General features: G+C 33.1%; 1 protein-coding gene across 6 annotated transcripts in view; it reads left to right on the top strand.

Annotated features, from left to right (window-relative positions):
* Positions 1-17,481, top strand: part of numb (NUMB endocytic adaptor protein) — a 153,190-nt gene extending 135,709 nt beyond the window's left edge. For all 6 annotated transcript variants that reach the window (XM_035350381.2, XM_035350382.2, XM_035350383.2 and 3 more), the window contains 4 exons: positions 2,137-2,323; positions 4,364-4,597; positions 4,679-4,828; positions 14,202-17,481. In XM_035350381.2, the coding sequence (XP_035206272.1) occupies positions 2,137-2,323; positions 4,364-4,597; positions 4,679-4,828; positions 14,202-14,671 (1,041 nt within the window). In that variant the 3' untranslated portion in view covers positions 14,672-17,481. The remainder of the gene's footprint in view (positions 1-2,136; positions 2,324-4,363; positions 4,598-4,678; positions 4,829-14,201) is intronic.
* The last annotated feature ends 2,874 nt before the right edge of the window (positions 17,482-20,355 follow it).

The following is a 20,355-nucleotide window of genomic DNA, read 5'->3' as shown; positions in this document are numbered from 1 at the left end:
TCAAATCTACATATATTTTTGAGTTAAATTATACAAAAATTTTTTGTAAAAGAGTTTCTATATTAGAATTAGATCATAGAAAAAGGTTGTCAGAATACTGAAATTGAAGAATAATGAAATAAAAGGAAAATTTTAAAAATTGATATTGGTTGAATTATGATTTATTTTATAAAATACAAAGGTCAAACATATATACTAATGAAAATATTTGCATAATGTAATATTTTGCACCACTGTCGAACATTTTCAATAGAAACTGAATTTTCAGATTCATCACTATCTGCAGAGTAATCCGAGAAAGTCTCATCAGTTTCGCTATAACTATCTTCAATATACTTGAAATCAGAATCAGAACTACTATCTGTGTCGGAAATATCGTCAGGAATAGAGGTTGTATCACTCGCAAAACGCTTCCTGCCAGATATCTTTCAGCTCTGAAAAGCGCGCGCAAAATGCTACATTACACATTCTTGTGTATTTGGCAGAAATGTGGACAACTAATGTCATCTGTTTGCGCACATCTAAATAAACAGTTAAACATCACAGAAAAGCCGAAAGGAAACCTTGAAAGGGGAAAGAGCAGGTTGCAAAGTTAAATAGATGGCAAAAATTCATTCATGCGGAAATCGCGGGTGTCGCAAATTTTGTTACTTTTACGTTGCTTGTGGAAATCGTGGGATGCACTGCGAGAGGGTTAAGATGAAAAACAACTAACAGGCTAAATAAAACAGAAATTATAAGATCATCTTCACTGAGTAAAGAACATACTTACCAAACTAAATTAAAAAGACACTATGGTAATACCAATGGAATTGAATCAAATTTTATTATGGATGTTCTGAAAATTTTTAGAATATTCTAATATCTTTTAGATATGTTAATATCGCAGTATAGTTAATATCAAATAAAAACTATGGAAAATGTACCTATCTGCATTCTCTTGGCTTCTGTTTCCTTTAAGAAAATTTAAATAGTTCTTAATAATTTAAAGACTTTTAATTAATTAAGCAGCCAAGATGACAGATTTTTGTGCATGAGAATTGATTCTTGATTCAAGATGCATAGAAGTATATATCTTGGGTCAATCCATAAATTCGTGTGCATTTTTTGGTAAATTTTTATATAATAAAAAAAACTCAATTTAATCAATTATATATTTTCCTCCATTATCTACAATGTCTCGCCATGTTACAGGCAGCTTTTTTATGCCATTGTTGTAGAAAGACTCTGGTTTTGATGCAAAAAAACTTGAAAGTTCATTGCGTACATCCTGTTTAGCATTTAATTTTTTTCCCCAGTAAAAAAAATTTGTAAGGCACGAAATAAGTCAAAAAATCACTTGGGGCAATATCTGGGGAGTAAGCAGGATGTGGCAAAAGCTCCTAATTAAATTCACTAATTTTTTTGCAGCATTGTTCGAGCCGTATGCGGTCTAGCGTTATCATAATGAAACAACATTTTCTTGATACGTTTTTCACTATAAAATTCTGAATTAATTGCTTGATTTGGTTCTAACAGCTCAAAATGTCCTGAACGGGGTTCATCATCAATGCTGCTTTTTCCAACTTAAAATTTTTTAAACCATTTCTGGGCAGTTCTTATGCTAATAGTGTGTTCACCATGTACACTATTATTATCGCTGCAAACCTGACAGATTCACCACACGAAAATAAAAAATGCAGCACAGCACGTTTGTACTGATTATCTATATTCATCTTCTATGGGTACTAAAATGCATTCGATATTTACGAAAGTTGGTGATGAACTGAATAATATGTTAGTCAAACGATGATAAGTTTCAACAGATTCAAAATTGTATTGTTTTAGTAAATGAGGCATAGTGAATTCCACCCATACTCTTAATGCGCACGAACTTATGGACTCACCCGATATATATATATATATATATATACATATATGTCATTGGTTATTGATTTTATGAATAAAATATGTATTTTTAATACAGCTAAGACTTTAGTCAATGTTATGTATATATTTAAGTGTGTGTGTCATTTTGTTTATTTTAGAAAATTCAGAATATTCATGGTCTCTGAAACCTATCTGATATTGATACTCAAGTTATAAAAAATTGTAAATTTAATATTTTTCAATCTATTAAAAATTTTGTTTATGTAGGGTGAGAGATTAAGTCATGCTGTTGGATGTGCATTTGCTGTCTGTTTGGAAAGGAAGCAGAAGCGAGACAAGGAAGCTGTAACAGTAAACTATGATCCTCAGAATGCAACCTTCACACGCACTGGATCTTTCCGTCAGGGTTCCCTAACTGAAAGGCTACAAGACCCACAGGACTGCAAAGTGGCTGGTAAGCAGATTCACTAAATGATGTACGCTGATTATATATTTGCTTGGAAATAAGAAAATTGGTGTAATATTGTTTTGAAATTTTGTAGAATCTTATAAATAGGTATTTTGATAATCTTATAAATAGGTATTTTGATACATGAAATTTTAAAATGCAAGAAAGGAATATGTCATAATGTTAAAGTAGTTATACTGTTTAAACATTAAATCAACAACATAAATAATTGCCATATGTATATAAAATGCCATTTATTATAATAGCTAGGTCTATGTGAGCAATTTCAATTTAGGCCTGCTTCCACTGTATCTGGCTTTGGCATGCCTAATGGGTGGGAAAATATGAGTCATAACTTAATCTTCAGCTGAGAGGCAAGTTTTTGTGAAATTTGGTCAACTCCTGTACACATATCATTATGTTTGTATAAATTAATACTGTTGTGCATTTTCATCCATTAATTTTTTTCCCCAACTCACAAAGCCTGTCAAATATATAGTCAAATAAGTATTAATAACAAGTTTAAAACTAGGGAAAAGGTGGCATTAGATTGCTGTAGAGATCAAATGAAATTTGTATTGTTTTCATGTGCAGTCAGCCTTAAACTTTTTCTTCGAGATTTTCTTACCACTAATGAATTTCAACACAGTTTACCTTTAATCACAATATGCTTTGATGATACACAGTATGCTTTGATTTATAAGTTTTTAAATTATTTTTTAAAAAAAAGGAATGCCTTTCATTATCCCAATACTGAATAATATCATATTGAAAAATTTTCAGTTCATTCAGTATATTAAACTGAAACATTTCTTTTGAACATTCTGTTAAAGATACTGATTTTTATTCCATGAAACTGAATTTTTTTGTCAAAAGATTTCCATATAAAACACATGTTGGCTAAATATAAAACCATCAGTTGAGTACTTGTGTTAGTTAAGTAAAATACCTTGTTTGCATATGAATAGATCCTGAAGCTTTATTCTTAATTGGTTGAATTTTTATTTTGGGTGTTGATACTTATGATTATTAGAAAATTGAGACATTACTTGTATTGCAAAACTAATATCAGCTTCTGTCAGCAAAAAATGAGATAGCCTGTTAAGGAACAATATAGAAGTTTAATCATCAATTTATTTTCTAAGATTTCACTTTGATTTCCATGGGAATGCAATTTAGTACATTTTAAATAGTATTGCTTATGATTTGTGAGAGTACGCCTAAAGTTTTCTTCAAGTATATTTATGTAGGTATTCTGATGTAAGTATTCTGTTGATAAGATTGAAATTCTCTTCTAGATATTTAGCTTTCCCTAAATTTTTAACATCAGAATTATTGTTTTCTAATTTTGTTCATTTATGTTTCATTAGCAAATTGTTTTAAATCTGTTAACAAAAAACATTTTTTAAATAAGTTAACACAAAGTTGAAATGTATAAAATGCAAAAAATATTTTGTTTACGTGAATTTAAAAAAAAAATTTTTTTGCATAGTTAGGTGCCACAAGTGGTTGGGGGGGAGCTTACTGTAGTACTGAAGGGCCTGGGTTCGAATACCAGAGAAGGCATAGGTGTTTGTAAATGTGTAGTGTCTTTGCAGCATGGGGGCAGTCTAAATATATGGCAAGCCTAAGTCCTCTCGCGAGGTTGGTGGTTGGAGAAGAGGGGTGGGAGACCCTCAGACCTTCGGGTGCTGTCCATCAAAATTGGAGTGGAACTGAGCAAAACTTTACTGTCACCTGTACGGTGCTCAATGGTGTTGCCAACGAGAGGTGTATCTTGCTCTCCTTGCCAAGATGAATTCCGTGTGCTTGTTCTGATGTTACTGTCAGACATGCAAGATAAGTCACAACACAACAAATTTTATTAAGTTAAGTGTAATTTAATAAATGCTAATAACATATTTATTGAAACTGGTTACTTTATTCATGTTCAAAGATCATCTGATTCCATGCTTTCTTTAATGTAAACCTGCTTTAGGAATTGTGTTGTATTTTAAAGCCTAGTTCTATGAAATGAACACTAAGATACCTCATTTTTCAATTTAGATCCACCTCCTGCCAAACAAGTGCACAATCCCTATGCTATAGAAAGGCCTCATGCACCCCCAACTATGTTACAGAGACAAAATTCTTTCCGAGGATTCAGCTCCCTTAATCAAGCATCTCCCTTCAAGAGACAACTTTCCCTTCGAATAGCCGACCTGCCATCCACACAAGAAAGACAGAGGTCGATGTCGGTTGGATCTTCAGACATGATTGCCCATCAAAATGGGATGTCTGGTAAGTGTTTCATCTTTTTGTATAATTTCATTGTTTAAACTAATAATTAGGATTTAATGACATTTTTAATATCCCCAACAGTTACTCCAATCCCAGAATCTTCGCCTTTGATTGAGAGACAGGATACTATTAGTACAATGTGCCAGCAACTTTCCCAAGGATTATCATTTCTTACTAACCACAGTGGTGATCCCTTTGAACCAGATGTATCTCAAGTCCAAAAGATGGATGGTAATTAAAATTTATTTTAATTTGGTGAAAATGTTTGCTATTAACACATTGACTGCCAGTCACTAGAGTTAGATTGATAGTTATTGCCACCCGTATGGAAGTAAATTGCATCCAGATGCCAACATACTTATTATAAGAAATATTCTTTAAAATATTAATAAAAGATAATTATGTGATACCTAAGTATTATTTAAGCCTTTTATTGAAGAATTTTTTAATTACGTGCCAGCGCGTAATTGGCACTACATGTCAAAATTTTTTCCAAATGCCGCATTACGCGCTGGGGCATTGAATGTGAAAAATAAATTAAAATAAGAAAATAAGTGATGGTACGCATCATTTTTGTGTCAATTTGTATTACAGACAATTATACATATTGCAAAGGAATTTATAACAAGAAAATTACAAAGACATTATTTAAAAAGATACATCTAGAATGTTATTTGTGTATTATCTTTGAACAATCTAAGCAGTACCCGGGAGATCCTTCACAAAATTTGCAAACATATATTCTATCTTTATGTTTCCCTTGGGTATAGCAACTTTTGCATTGCTTTCTTAGAATTTTTCCGTCTTTTTCTTCTTCCCGTGTACTCAGCACATGTTCAGATTCAGACTGATCACACACAGGAGCACGAAGAACAGATGGCTGTTTCAGTAATTTTCATATCACGGATAAACGGTAGTCATACAGTGATGTATCTTCATTGGAATACTTATTATAGATAAAGTGGGAATTGTTCATCATTATTTGCAAAATATGCAGAAATATTTTCGTGGGCTACCTAATTGTTTTTCTCTCACAAGGATAATAAGCAAGCATCTAATCTTGCTTATCAATACCAGCCATAAATTTATTATATTGAATTACAGGTAGAGGTTTCGATTTAATTTCACCTCTTTTGTTTGTTATTTCCGCCATATAATTTTTATATTTCATTGGAAATGTAAGTGATGTCATTCTTATTCATTCTTATCCTGCCACTTTGCAATTCATCACACCATTAGTTGCTACAGTTTGCCCTTTCTTTATTTTTTTGTTTACCTCCTTCGAAAATGTATTGCTGTTCTTTCTGATTGTCTCTGTGCAATGAGTATTTGCACCTATCAGCAAGGCATTTTCCCAGTTCATAGCTGTTAATAATTGTCCATAAATATGCTATATCCTACATCCAGCATTGGAAGCTCTCTATTATGATCTGGGATATTTGCAAAGTGCAATGCCCTCAGTAACAACAAAAACTGATTCCGGCTCATATTTTCTGAAAATGCACGTAAACCAAACAGTGAATCTGTTTTCCAGTAATCTTGTATACGGTGGATTCATATAGTTCCCATATGTATGATCAATCTCACAAATACCAAGAGTTCTTCTTTTATGGTGTCCTTCCAAGCATTGATGTAAGAATGTTTCTTTTTTCATTGTGAAAAAGTACTTTATAAGCATAATCATTTAGTTTCAGCAACTATTTCTTCCAAGATACCATCAGTGAAAAAATGACGAAAGAAATCTATAGGATTGTTACCTGAAACAGGTTGGAGCAAAGACTTGGATTTTATAAAAGGATATTTCTTCATTGATGTTGAATTGTTTTCCCAAATAACGTTTTCCGCCATAGTTGAATCATCCTGCCAACATGCAGCCTCTTGCATGATTCCTTCATCATCATCAGAATCCTAAATATCATGGGTACCAGTTGTAGGAACAATTTCTTCGTCACTGTCATAATTAAAATCGTTCAGGTACTCATCCGATAGCTCAGCCAACAAATTTGCTATTTCATCATCCGTAAGAGCCTTTTTATATTGAACTTTTCTCTTTTTCGGGCCCAAAGGCGACTGGCTACTGAGAAATCACCCCACATCGCACGCTGGCATGTGATTGGCTCTTTGCTGATAACACAACGTCATGCGCTGGTGCGTGATTGGCAGTCAATGTGTTAAATAAACCTAGCATGGAGTTCACAGATCTAAATCTGAATGCTATATATAGTTTTTATATCTATGAAAAAAAGTCTTTCATTACATGAAGCAAAGCATATATAAACCACTTCCTGAAAGCAATGTACTCCATTAAAGACTTCCTAAAACAAATGTATTGTATACCCTGCACATCTCTACTTGCAGCTAGTTTTTTGTGTTTGTTTGTTTGTTACAGAAATAGCAACTGATGTTATTCACATGAATCCTAAAAAAATTAATGCATGATTAATTTTTATTAAATTACTCCATGTTCATGAAAGATCTTAAATTTATGAAAGCTATTTTTCTGGTAGAAAATCATTCTTAACCAAAAATAAGTTATCTAATATCCCCCCCTCTCTCTCTCTCTCTCTTTTTTTTTTTTTTTTGATAAATTAAGTAACTGAATTTCCCCCCTTTATCAAAATGAAGTTTTTTTTTTTTAATCATTGAATTTTTTCATTTTTAGTTTTGAAATTTAAAAGTTTGTTAATAAATAATGATTGAATGATTTTGTGCTGATAGTCTTGACTTATACAGGGTGATTTTAAATTGTTTTTACAAATTATAGGGGTGATAGTACCCATCCGGACGAGCAATAATTACCACAGAACTTAGGGTCGCATTCCACTCTGATAGGCAGGAAAGAGAAAGTAGAAACGCATCGAGGAAGAACAAGGAGTCTATCTCCTAAGACCGTCAAGAATTAATCGTACAAATTTGCACCGAGAAGAAACAACATTTTGCTCTTGGTAATGGAGAAAGCCAATCAGAGCAAATATGGTGTCCTTGAAAATGGCACAACATCATCGCTTCAAGTATTACCTTTCTAACATCATCCAAAACTTTTTGTAAATGCTGTGGCAGAGTATACATACGAGGAATTGGCAGATAGTCACCTCATGTATGGTGAAGCAAAAAGGAATGGATGTGAAGCACAAAAATTGTACATACAACTGTTTCCAGCATGTCGGATTCCAAGCCTTTTCCAGTGTTGATCGAAGACTGCGAGAAACCGGTTCTTTTGCCATTTCAAAAAACAATGCAGGACATTCTTGAAATGCACGAACGCCAGAAATGGAAGAGCGAGTGTCAGCATTTTAAGCACTTTCTGAGAGTTATTCACTAAATAATAAATCTGATTGTGCACTTGTTCATCTCGTTCATTCGCTTTCCCAATACTGTTGTAAGTTCAGGTTGGAATTCTAAGATTTCTCTTTTTGGCCTCTCGGAGTGGAATGCAACCCTATGTTTCTATGGTAATTATTGCTTGTTTGGATGGGTACTATTATCCCTCTTAATTTGTAAAAACAATTTAGAATCATCCTGTATAGGCTTTGTATGAAATTTAGTTATTAGAACTAGATGTTATGCTTCTAAAACAAAATATTTGCATCAAGTTTCTTTATAAATTTTAAGCATTGTTGCTTATATAAAAAAGGGAAGTATAATTTATGATTGAGGAACATATAAATTGTCTGTGATACTATATATTTTAATCAAATTCATTCTCATTTGAACTTATTATATAGATTAATTCAGTATCTGTAATTACTATTTTACATTGAATAAAAACTGAACATAAATGTTTCAGCACCCTACCTTTTAAAGTTGGAATTTTGATTTAAAAAAAAAAAAAAAAAAAAAAAAAAGGTAGGCAGTCTAATTAGATCTAGAGGCATACACAAGTTAAATTTTGTGAAGATTGCACTTATCGTTTTAATTCTGTGGTTGTATAGAGCTTTGAAAAGAGAGCTGAAATGAGCATTGCTGGGAAGCGCGTCAAAGAGTAAGAGTTTTTGCCTGCGATTAAAAAATACTAGATTCTGAATACCGTAGCAGATTTAGCATTACCCTGTGTGTGTGACGGACTTTTGCTCGAATAACATATGGAGCAAGAAACCCAACAGAATCGAAGATTTTGAAGCGGCTTTTAAAACACAGCGTTTTGTTTGGTCATTTGACTGGATGAAATAAATAACGTCTTGAGCATTAAAACAGAAGATATCCTTAATTGTATCCCATTGAAGTCCAAGAATCTTTGAGGGGGAATCACAGTCAGGCAATTTAAAGCTAACGAAGTTGTCACTTGATTTATACAGGTTTCTTACAGTATCTGAATTAGAATTCCATTTGGTCAAAGTCATTGATGCCTTTTTCATTATATCTTTGGCTTCATGATATATTTGTATTGCTTCCTCCTCTGTATCTGATCCACAAATAAAATCATCAACATACATGAAGTTTTCTAACATTTCTACAGTTCTGGGATGGATGTCTTCAAATTTCTTTATATGATGCTTAATACAAGCGCTCAGCAAAAGTGGACTTGATTTTGTTCCAAAAATTACACAACACATCCGATAAACTTGAATTCTCATCAATCCACAAAAATTGCATTGAATCCCGATCTTCAGGTGCTACAGAGATTTGCAAAAACGCCTTCTCAATATCTGATGTAAATGCAATTCAATGAAGTCGAAAATTTATTAAAACTTGCAAAAGTTCAGGAAAAAGATTTGGTCCTTGTAGTAAATTATCATTTAGAGATTCATGATTTTTTTCTTTTGAAGGAGATCATAACCAATGCGAAGTTTTGTAGAATTATGATCTTCACGGATGACAGCACGGTGAGGTATGTAGTAAGTTCGTCTCCCAGATGGAGTACCAAGATCGACCTTTTCTATGATTTCTTCCTTAAACTGATAGTCAATCACTTCTTTATATTGCGCATAAAAGTTCAAGTTTGATTTAAATTGTTCGATCAGATTTAAAAATAGTCTTTCAACATTCTTAAAATTGTCTCTTAAAGTCACATTCTGATCTTTCCATGGAAGTCTAACTTCGTATCTATCACCCTTTTGTGTAATCGAGTTGTTAAATATTTGCAAGGCCATTTTATGTTGCTCTTTGTCAGAAATATTTTTAATTCCTATAGATTCAATATCCCAAAACGATTCGATGCTTTTTAGAAGTTTCTCTTCTACACTTATGTTTAAACACGCATCATGGATTTGAAAGTCTGATGAAGAAAATTTGCCTTGTATACACCACCCAAACAAGGTTTTCATCGCTACGTCATTTCTGTTTATCCTTTTTATTTCTTCGCTTGCTATTTTCCACATACTGTCCGCGCTGATTAAAACGGAAATATGACTCATTCCATCGGCGCTGCCACAGTCTGTCAAAGTGACGCCGAATGCTTGGAGGTTGGATTTGATTTCTACATCTGGTACTCGTATATCGGCATTTGTTATGACTGGTACTTCAATGACTTTATGACTGGAACTTCAATGACTGAGATTTATGCATTTTTCAGGGTCATTAATATTTCGGAGCATAAGTTCAACTTTCTTTCGACACCAGTGCTTCCCGTTCTTTTCACCGAAGGTATGCAAATTTAAAACAGTTTCATCTTTCACTGGTATTTGTGATTAATTTTCTTGATAAATCTTGTCGAATTGCAGAGATTTGGCTACCACCATCAAGAAGACACCTCACAATACAATTCTTATTTCTGCCCTCAGCCCTAGCATACACCGTTTGAAGCATAAAGATCCAGTTTTGGCAGAAGAATTTTGAACAATTTCCGCCGATGTTTCGGTTTCTTTATTTTTTTACACTGGAGACAATGCGGGATTTACACACATACTTTCATGATGTTTACCGCGGCACTTTTTGCAGGAAAACTGTTTGTTATTACAGTTGATAGCTAAATGTTTACATCCAAAACACAGAAAGCATTTTCCTGTACGTTTCAAAATGTTGCGTTTTTCTTCAGAGTTCACCTCAGTACATTTATATTTCATATGATCTTCTTTGTCACAAAATATACATTTGTATCCAATTGTTGATAAAGCTGAAGCAGTCGGAACTTTTGGTTTATAATTCGGATAAGCTCTTGTGCGTTGTTCATTTTGACAAATGTATGGTTTCTGATTCGTTTTCGCAGACTTCTTTAAACTTGCACCTTCTCGACAGTTAACTTCATTTTTTAAGAATTCTATAAGTTCCTTTATATCAAATCCTGCTTCCATTTTTCAACTTCGATTAAATTAAAATTTAATTCCTCTGGAAATTTCTGCAAAATGATAGGACACAGAATATTTCCATAACTTCCAGAAGTAACATTTAACGATTCTAAACTTCGAATGTTGACTTTGCATTCATCGTACAATTTACGCAGTGCTTTAACATTTGAAATGTTCCCCCACTGGTTCAAGAGATAATAATTTATTCATATGCGAAGTGATAACAACATCTTGTCTTCCAAAACGTTCTTTCAATATTTCTATTGCGGAATCATAATTCTGGTCACTTAAAGCGAAACCGGAAATGGCAGCTAAAGCATTACCGCCAAGTAAGGATTTTAGGTACGCAAATTTTTCAGTTTTTCTCAATCCACTATGATTATGAATTATATTTTCAAACTGGTTCCAAAAGTCCAACCATTTACACAAATCTCCGTAATAAGTTCCGATTTGCAGACGTGGTAACTTCACTGTTTTCGTTTCAACTGGAAGTGTAACGTTAGCCGTTTCGTTCTGATGAACTGTTCTAGAAGATTCCAAATTCTTCTTCAAAAATCGTTGCATTCTTCCTCTCCATATAACAGTTTTATCCTGGTATTCTTGACTTAAGGTAACTTCATTTTCAATCTCCTCAGAAGTTACTTTTGTTTCTATTTCTGAATCTAAACTTTTCAGTTCGTTGATTTTTACAATTAACTATTCATACAAATCCTCGATTATCTCAATTTTCTCATTTAGCAGAATATTATTTGCTAAATTTGTTTCGACTTTGGTTATCAGTTTTGTAGTTAATTGTCTAACAACCGATCGTTTCTTTTTCAAATTTTCAAGAACGCCCTCCATTTTCGAACTAATCAGTCTGTCGATTTTCTGGTTTGTAATAATCCCGGTTTGCAGTCACCATAAACAAAATATGTGTAAGTCTCTAATAAATCAGACTGTATCAAATGTAAAGTAATAAACAGAGGAGCGTTATTCCACACAACGTTTATTGACGAACACCAAAGACGTACTGATACATATACATAAATATGACATCACAGTTTCTTTTTACAAACACTACCGCCATCTATTGGCAATCTAAGGATACATTAGCGTAAACTTAACACTTAGACTTAAAATGTACAAAATTTCACCTTCAGATTTATCACTGAAGGTCCAGCAATAATTAAGGTCATTAATTGTTATTATTGAAATAAAATGCTGTATGTTCTATATTTTCAGTCACATTAAAAATTAGGTAATTTTTAGTGCAGTAGTTTAAATTATCTTAACATAGTATACTTAGATTTTCTATATCATAATCACATTTTTTTTTCTTCTTATTCGGTTAATGAAAATTAACTTAATATGAAACTTCTTTTAATCTTCTATATACACCTTTGATTTTCATACTTTCTGGTTCTGAAATATGGGATGGCTTTTATATTTTCTTCCTCGACATTTATTACTAGTCGCATCTTTAATGACAGTTTTTGAAATAATGCAAGAATTGTAATTGCTTTTAGTATTTTCAAATTGTATATAATACTGCACATCGAATTTCAGCAGGCATAGTTTGAAAGTTAAAAAATACACATACTATTCTTAATTTTTAACCAATTTGTTCCAAAAAATAGTGTAAAATGCAAAATTTGGAAGAAAAAAAACCAGTCATGCTTTGTATTAAGAGAAATATTTAAATGACAAGTTTATTTATAAATCTTTTAAGTTTTTTATATTGACCTTAGAAATAAAGCTAGCACTATTATTATGCAAAATGTTTTTTGCATGTGATAATCTTGAAACATGGGCCCAGACAAAATCCAACTTCACACTTTTCACACTAAATGCAAGGTTCTTTACGTATTTACTTTTCTTCCTCTCCTTTCTTGGATCATCACACAGCATAGTGTCTTTTTTTTTTTTTTTTTTTTTTTTTTTTTTTGTAGGTTTTGTTGGTATATGGCTAGCAAAACAAGGAAAATACAGCCCATGCTAGCATCACTAGAACATTCTGATGAAAAAATTCAAAGCTTTTACCCAAATTCTTCACTATGAAATGAACCTTGTAGCATTATCTATAGTCAAAATACGAGAATTTTACTGCAGAGAGTGGGTGGGATTCATATTGAATACCGGACGAATTCAATACTCAATAATGAATACAATTCAATAATCATTAAAGCAAGGGAGCCATACACAGGGGGTTAATAATGAAATTGTTTTAATGAGTGTTCTTTCATTGTTGTTGTTATTTTGCACACGGGTAAGTTTATTTATTTTTTATTGTTTAAAGTTTCAATAAATGCATAAAATTGCACATATCTCCTGTATAAAATGATAATAATTGAACATATAAAGAATTATTTTTCATTTGTTTTGCCAGGAAGTACACCAGAGTTAATATTAGGAATTCTAACCGTGTGGTTGAGTCTGAAATGTTGATCATCATTAACAAAAGACAATGATGGCAAACCCTAATGATGAATACCTCAAATCAGAAAGAATCATGTTAGCTCATTTATATGCAGTTATAAACCTTCTGATATAAGAATATAAATCTAAAAGAGAGTGTGTTATGGAATAAAATTCCTTTCTCATGTGTACATTATACAGGTTAGGTTAGGTTAGGTTATTTAATTATGACAAAGCCTCAAGGGCTATCTGCCAAAGGGGGAGGGATGCCTTCATTGAGGACTTTCTGAGGGAAACTGGCTTGTCTTTTCACACTACACATGGGGAAAACCACGGAAACACCCATGTAGCCAGCCCGTTTGTGAGATATAAACCCAGTGTTCAGCAACTTTACCGCTCGGCCACTGCTGGGCCCATTATATAGGAAGGGAACTTGATGATATATGGATGGCTATACAGTAATTGTGTACTGAAAAAGTGTTGATCCATAATAATTTTCATTTCATGCTGTGGTTGGTTTTTTCTGTTGAAAATTCCAAGTCAGACAGATCCGAGCTGAAAATTCTGTTCTGTTACACCATTTACTTCCTTGATTTATTAAGTGATTTTTAAGGTCATGAGAGCAATTTGTATAACTATAAATTAAATAAAATAAAAGCAAAATGGGTTTGAGAAAGAAGTAGTGAATTTAAAGTCGAACTAAATATCAATACTTGTGCATGTGGTTGAACCAATTCTAGGCTTAGTATGCTGTTGTCTAACAAGAAGTTTTAATCCTAGTGAAATGGGAAGTTAGAATTTTTAGAATAAAATTTTGTTATTTTAAATAATAAAATTCATGTAAATGATTTTTTAAACATGAAAACATTTCACAGTGTATTAGTCAGAGACAAATATTTTAGATGATTCTTGCTTTGTATAATACATTTCTCTTTTTCAAACCAAATTAGATACACAGGTTTTCTTTATTTTGTGTATTATAGGTTCCTCACGTGCTGAAGAGTGGTTAGCGAGTAGCACAAACATTGTTCGTAAGAATTCCTTGGATAGAGCTATAACTGTTCCATTTTCAACTTCTGCCACACTAGGAATGCCTGCAAATCAAGTTCCAATGGGACTAACATCTAACCTTGCAAAACCTCCTTCTCCCAAAACTATTCAACCACCTATACGACGAGCAAGTCCAAATTTCGCCCACTTACGAAGCAGTTCCCTGGGCTCTGCTGAAAATTTTCTCACTCAGACCAACTGGAAAGCACCCAGTCATATTGGAGGAGATACAAGTACTAATATATTAGACATGCAAAGGACTGAGAAAAAAGAATCTGAGAAATCCGTAAATCCTTACGTGGACCCTTTTAATGTTGAGTGGGTTGAAATAGACAAGAACAGAAAAAGTAGCACAAACCCTTTTGTTGAGAATTCAGTGAAAGCTTTTGAAGTTCATATGTAAATTCATTGCAATAAGATAGTTTATTAAATTGGAGTTGGTAATATTGTATTGCGGGTGCATTTTTTGAAAATCTTTTTTCCATTTACTTCTTCATTAAGTTAATGTGTTCTGCTATTAACATATTTAATGAATTTTTTAAAAGCATGGTAAATTTCCAGAATTTCTTTAATTAAAATAATCTCGGTAGTATTTTTATCGTTGATTGCTTCTTAAGATAATCTTAAGATTTACGTGGGTCTTATTTACCTTTAACTCTATGAGACATTTTATAAATGTTGTTCATAATTACTCTGAGATACTCATTTTTAATTCTGCTTATGTTATATCTTTATACCTTTCTTGCCCTATATTGCCTAATTTAGTATTTATGTAAATTAAAAATTCACTTTTATCTATGTATTTTGGATGAATTCAGATAAAAGCATGCATAGATATATATAATGTGTAATGTGTTTGAAAGAATATGAAATAAACATATTTGTTACCATCTTATTTCACATATCACTTTTTTTTATATTAAATACTGCTGCATAAGTAGCTGTAAAAATACTACTGAGATGCATTTAATTTTCAGAATGTTTATTTTTTATAATATTTATATGCATTAAAATATCTTCATGTCTTTCAAATGTTTCATTGCATAATATTTAATTTCTGTGACATAATTGTGATTCTTCTCTCTCTATATGCAAATGATTAGAAGTTTTAGGTCTAAATGAAAGTAGAATAACAAATAAGTAAACTTCTAGCCTGCTAGACTAGCAAAATACTCTTTAAGCACTTGTGGAGCATACAGTATTGGCATTTTTTTTAGTGTTATGTTTCAGAATTTCAAAATCTGATAATCTTAATCTATTTTTGCAAATGTGCTACTGTTTTTAGATATATATTGAATAACTAATGAAAATTGTACATATTGTATTCAATTTGACTATGATAAATGTCAATTTATCATTCTTATATTTTTCTAAAGACGACCATCACTGTTTGGTATTGTAATTCCTGCATTCTCAACTGTGCACAAAAACTGTTTTGCTCTCCAAATTGTTATCTGACTTTCAACCTATAACTTTGTTACTTCCATTTCATTTTGAAGTTCTCGTGATATTTTATAGAGATGCAATAATTTTTTAACTCTTTTCATTCATCGAGTTCCTTTTGTTTTTTGCACATCTTTTTCATGTTTATTGACTTGCATTTACAGTTTATAAATCATAATGCATTGAAATTTGAATTTAAAAGTTCCCTGTTTTCCTCTACCTACATGAATGTCAATCAAATACTAGATGTAACACCCGGTGCCAGTGTTAAAATGTGATGATAATTTATACAATATAAAAAATTGCCTGGTAAGAAAAGTATGTGTGCAGTCTTTGGGGACTTGGATCAAAAGCTGAGGCTGTGTTGACTTCAGCACTTGATAAATTGTGAGGTAAAAGTATGCTTTATTTGTTACCAAAATATAAATACAAAAATGTCATTCCATCCTTTTTAGAGGAAAACTGTGTTAGCTGCTATTACCGTGCCTTCTTGTTTAAATAAAAAGAGCCAGTAGACACAGTGTTCCTATTAGAATGAGTTCTTCTTTTGATTAAGTAGTTATTTCTGTGTTTTCATATTGCATGCAAAAATTAGAGGAACCATTGATTATACATGGTGATTAAACAGAATGATTAGTAACGTTCTCTTCTTAGAGAAATTATTTCAATTATACAGCAATTAAGTAACTTATTTTAGTAATATATATGTAAATATTTTCAGCTCCTGTTATGAGTATTTTGATTTTTATCCTGGGAAAAGAAAGGGGTTCAATCAAAAATATTTAAAAATGTGTATTAAGAATCTTTTTAATAATTGTCTTTAAAATTGTGATATATAAATGAGTTTGATTGAAATAGAAATATGACAGGAAAATTATTTTTTATTCTTATTTTATAAAGTCATCGAGCTGTGCGAAAGACATCAGAGTCTTGTATATTCTCTGTAATTTAACATATTTAATTTTATTGTGGGATTTTTTATTCTGCTATTGTCAGCATATAAAATTTGTTTACTCTTGTTTGAGTATGTCTTAGATATGAGTTGTTTATGAGTGTATATACTTCTCTCTGTGACTTGTATCTTTTATGAAAGCACTACAACTAAGTATGCTTGAGAGAATTATTTGTATTCATGCTTTGAGTAAACACTTTTTTAAAGATCTTTTAATGTTCTATCTAGCTTAATCTATGTTTATGAATTCTTTTTACTTTACAAAATTACTCTGCAGACTTTCATTTGAATGGTTACTGCATGACGTTGTGTGAGCATGTATATTTTAATTGTTATTGAACTTGTGAATTCCATTGTCATTCCACTTTTGTGTTTATTATGGACTATAGACTGTTTTGATATGTGGCCAACGACATCGAGCATATTGTTATTCTTTAAATCCTTGCGACCAATCTAATTGCTTGTGAAATTGTTGATGCTTGTAAAAAGGTGTGTAATATAAATGACGTGTATAGTTTTACAAAAATAGCAACGATATATGTAAAAAAAGTGTGTCTAATATTTTTCCTTTACATTCATTTTGATTGCTCACAAAGACTAATAAGATGATGAAAATAGTGTCATTGTGTTTTAAATGCATTATGTAATTACCTTGTAGTTGTCTGTGAAATGTAGTGTACATAACTAGCAATGTCTAAAGCCATATCAACACTCTGTTAGTAATAAGCATTGTGGTTGCTGTATACTTTTAGATCATGTAGCATGTTCTGTTAAATTGTTCATTGATAGAAATAAAACTGTCAACATTTTTTATTGAATGTATAGGGCATCTATTTCATTTCATGGGTAAATAATTTTCAAATGAGATTTGTTAAAGGTATATTTATGTAATTTCTTAAATTAATAAGTTTTATTTTAAGATTTACATCAAAGAAACAACATATTTAATACACATAACCCAGCTTAAGTATGGTTTAGAATGATAATTTCCAATGACATTTGTTTTGTGTGTACATATTTGAATAATTTGTATTACTTTTTTTAATATTATTTTATCTATTTAGCTTGCTATCATGGATAAATATCAAAATTCATGTAATCTGCATACCTTAAATACAGGAATTGTGCAGATTATGGAACTTTATGGATTATACAGCATGTCTGTCAGAATTTTGTTTCCTCCTTCCGAATTTTTAGAAAGTTTTGATTAAGATAAATTTGCGCTTTGCAGCTAAAGATGATGGTTCGGTAAAACCATCGAAACTAGTTCTGTAAAAATTTACAAATACACTGCTCGACATTAAAAATGCAACACCAAGAAGGAGTGGTCAGAAATTTATGCAAATTTTAGAGTAGATGCATGTCACTGAGTTATGCAAGTGATGTGAAATGCACAGCTCTCCGATGCATGTGAAGTAAGATATAAAGGAAGGAACGTGCAGAATGGGCAATATTCGTGTCGTTATTTCTGCCAGATGAATTATCGAAGAAAGTTGCTTTTTGTCCCAGAGGATACGTGTAATAGGAGAGAATGCCAGGCCGGCGACAACGAAGGCACTTCCAGTTGACGATTTTACGAGGGGTATGGTGATCGGACTGAGAACGGCGGGTTGGTCCTTACATCAAATCGCAGCTGATACCTACATGGATGCGAGCACGGTGCATCTGCTATGGCGAACATGGTTGGAACGAGGAAATGTGAGAAGGAGGAGGGGTGCAGGTGCAGCCAGAGTTCGATTCTGCAGCATGTGCAAGGTACCCTGGATGTTTCCGTGTCGACCAGAATCATTTCCCGTCGATTGGTTGAACGTGGCCTGCACTCACGGCGTCCATTAAGAAGACTGCCCTTAACCCCACAGCATAAATAATGCCAACGTTTAGAATGGTGCTGAACTGGAGCGATGTGGATGACAGAATGGCAAAACGTCGTGTTCTCAGATGAGTCAACGCACCTGTATATCCAGTGACAGTCGCCACATACGTGTGTGGCTGCGAAGTGGAGACAGATCTAATCCAGCAGTAACTGTGGAACGCCCCACTGCGCGACAGCATGGCATAATGGTGTTTGGGGCACTATTGCCTATGATTCCAGGTCACCTCTAGTTGGTATTCAGGGCACTATGACGGCCCAACAATATTTGGATAATGTACTGCGGCTGGTGACATTCCGCTACCTTCAGGGGCTGCCTAATACAATTTTTCAGTAGGATAATGCCCGACCACACAGTGCTTGCATCTGCCAACATGCTCTGCAAGGTATACAGATGCTTCCCTGGCCACCGTACTCTCCTGACATGTCCCCCATCGAACATGTGTGGGTTGTGATTGGATGCTGTTTGCAGACTCTGCGCCTGCCGCTTTCAGAAGACGAACTGTGGTAAATGGTTGAAAGGGAATGGAGAGCCATCCCTCAGGACACCATCCGCACTCTTATTGACTTTATGCCTAGACGTGTTTCTTCGTGCATCACTGTCCGTGGTGTTCCTACATCCTACTGAGTTGACGCCGTTCTCGCTCTGTATTCTGACTATAATTTTGAAATAAAGATCACTTATTGCTGCTTGCTGTTTTTATTTATTTATTTATTTATTTATTTTTTCAAAATTTCATCACTTTCTGACCACCCCTTCTTGGTGTTGCATTTTCAACGTCGAGCAGTGTATAATGCTGATTTTTGTTGTTGGACTTCTAAATTAATACTTAGTCAGAGTGTTATTTTATCTTAATTAGCAGATGATACTTTATAGTTTCAGAAATATAGTTGCAGTCAAGAAAAATAATTTTCAAACAGATAATTTTTTTATAGCAAAGCAAAATCATCTAAAAAATATGCGAACAGCCTCTGTAGCCGACCAGTGATGCTCTAGATGTGTTGAGAGGCAGACAAGTCCAGGGAATCATGTGTGCTACATTTCTGCATCAAGTCCATGAGGAATATTAGCATAACAACATAAGTAGTATGTGTGTGGTGTTGACGTATTGTAAAAGGCTCCCAAGACAGCTGTTAGCAATGGCTCTTCCACTGGCTTCACAACCAAAATAACATGAAGCTGAACTGCTTCCAGGAAGACTAAATTGGTACCTCCACCATACAGTATTCCGCTTTGCATTATTATTTCAAGAGAAGGATTGATATGATGTTCCCTGGTAAAGACTCGTAAATGTTTTCTATGTCAGGAAGCTGAAAAATATGCAATTGCAGAAAATACAAACTCGAACCTGGACCTCTCAAAAGACGAGCCAAGTGTGCTACCGTTACACCAAGAAGGCATTCAGAAAGCAGGAAGAAAGTACCTTATATGTTCCTCCTTTTAAAGGGCGACTGGGGATTAGTGGACCCAGTCGCTAAATGCTGGTGCTGTACCTTTTAGTTCGGGTGCCACTGTAGAGTCATTAAGTTTTCTGGAAGCTGAAAAATGTGCAATGCCCTTGCCAGGACCCGAACCTGTACCTCTCGAAATACGTGTCGAGTGTGCTACCATTACACCACGAAGGCATTCAAAAAGGATGAATAAAGTATCTTATAAGTTGTACAAATAATATTCCATGGGAAGTTATTTACACAGAATACTGCTAAAATAATATTTTTGAAAAAATTCAATCATTCCTCCACAAATATAGCATTATGTACTTGCAAAATATTTAAAGCTTACTGTGCAGTACTGAATCATTAGGAAAAAAAAATTCAGTGC

The sequence above is a fragment of the Stegodyphus dumicola genome, chromosome 3 (genome assembly GCF_044657685.1).
Source record: "Stegodyphus dumicola isolate Sdum_Otavi_A_Nest chromosome 3, ASM4465768v1".
NCBI classification, from domain to species: Eukaryota; Metazoa; Arthropoda; class Arachnida; order Araneae; family Eresidae; genus Stegodyphus; species Stegodyphus dumicola.
The sequence above is the reverse complement of the archived record's forward strand: the minus strand, read 5'-3'. Positions and strand labels throughout refer to the sequence as shown.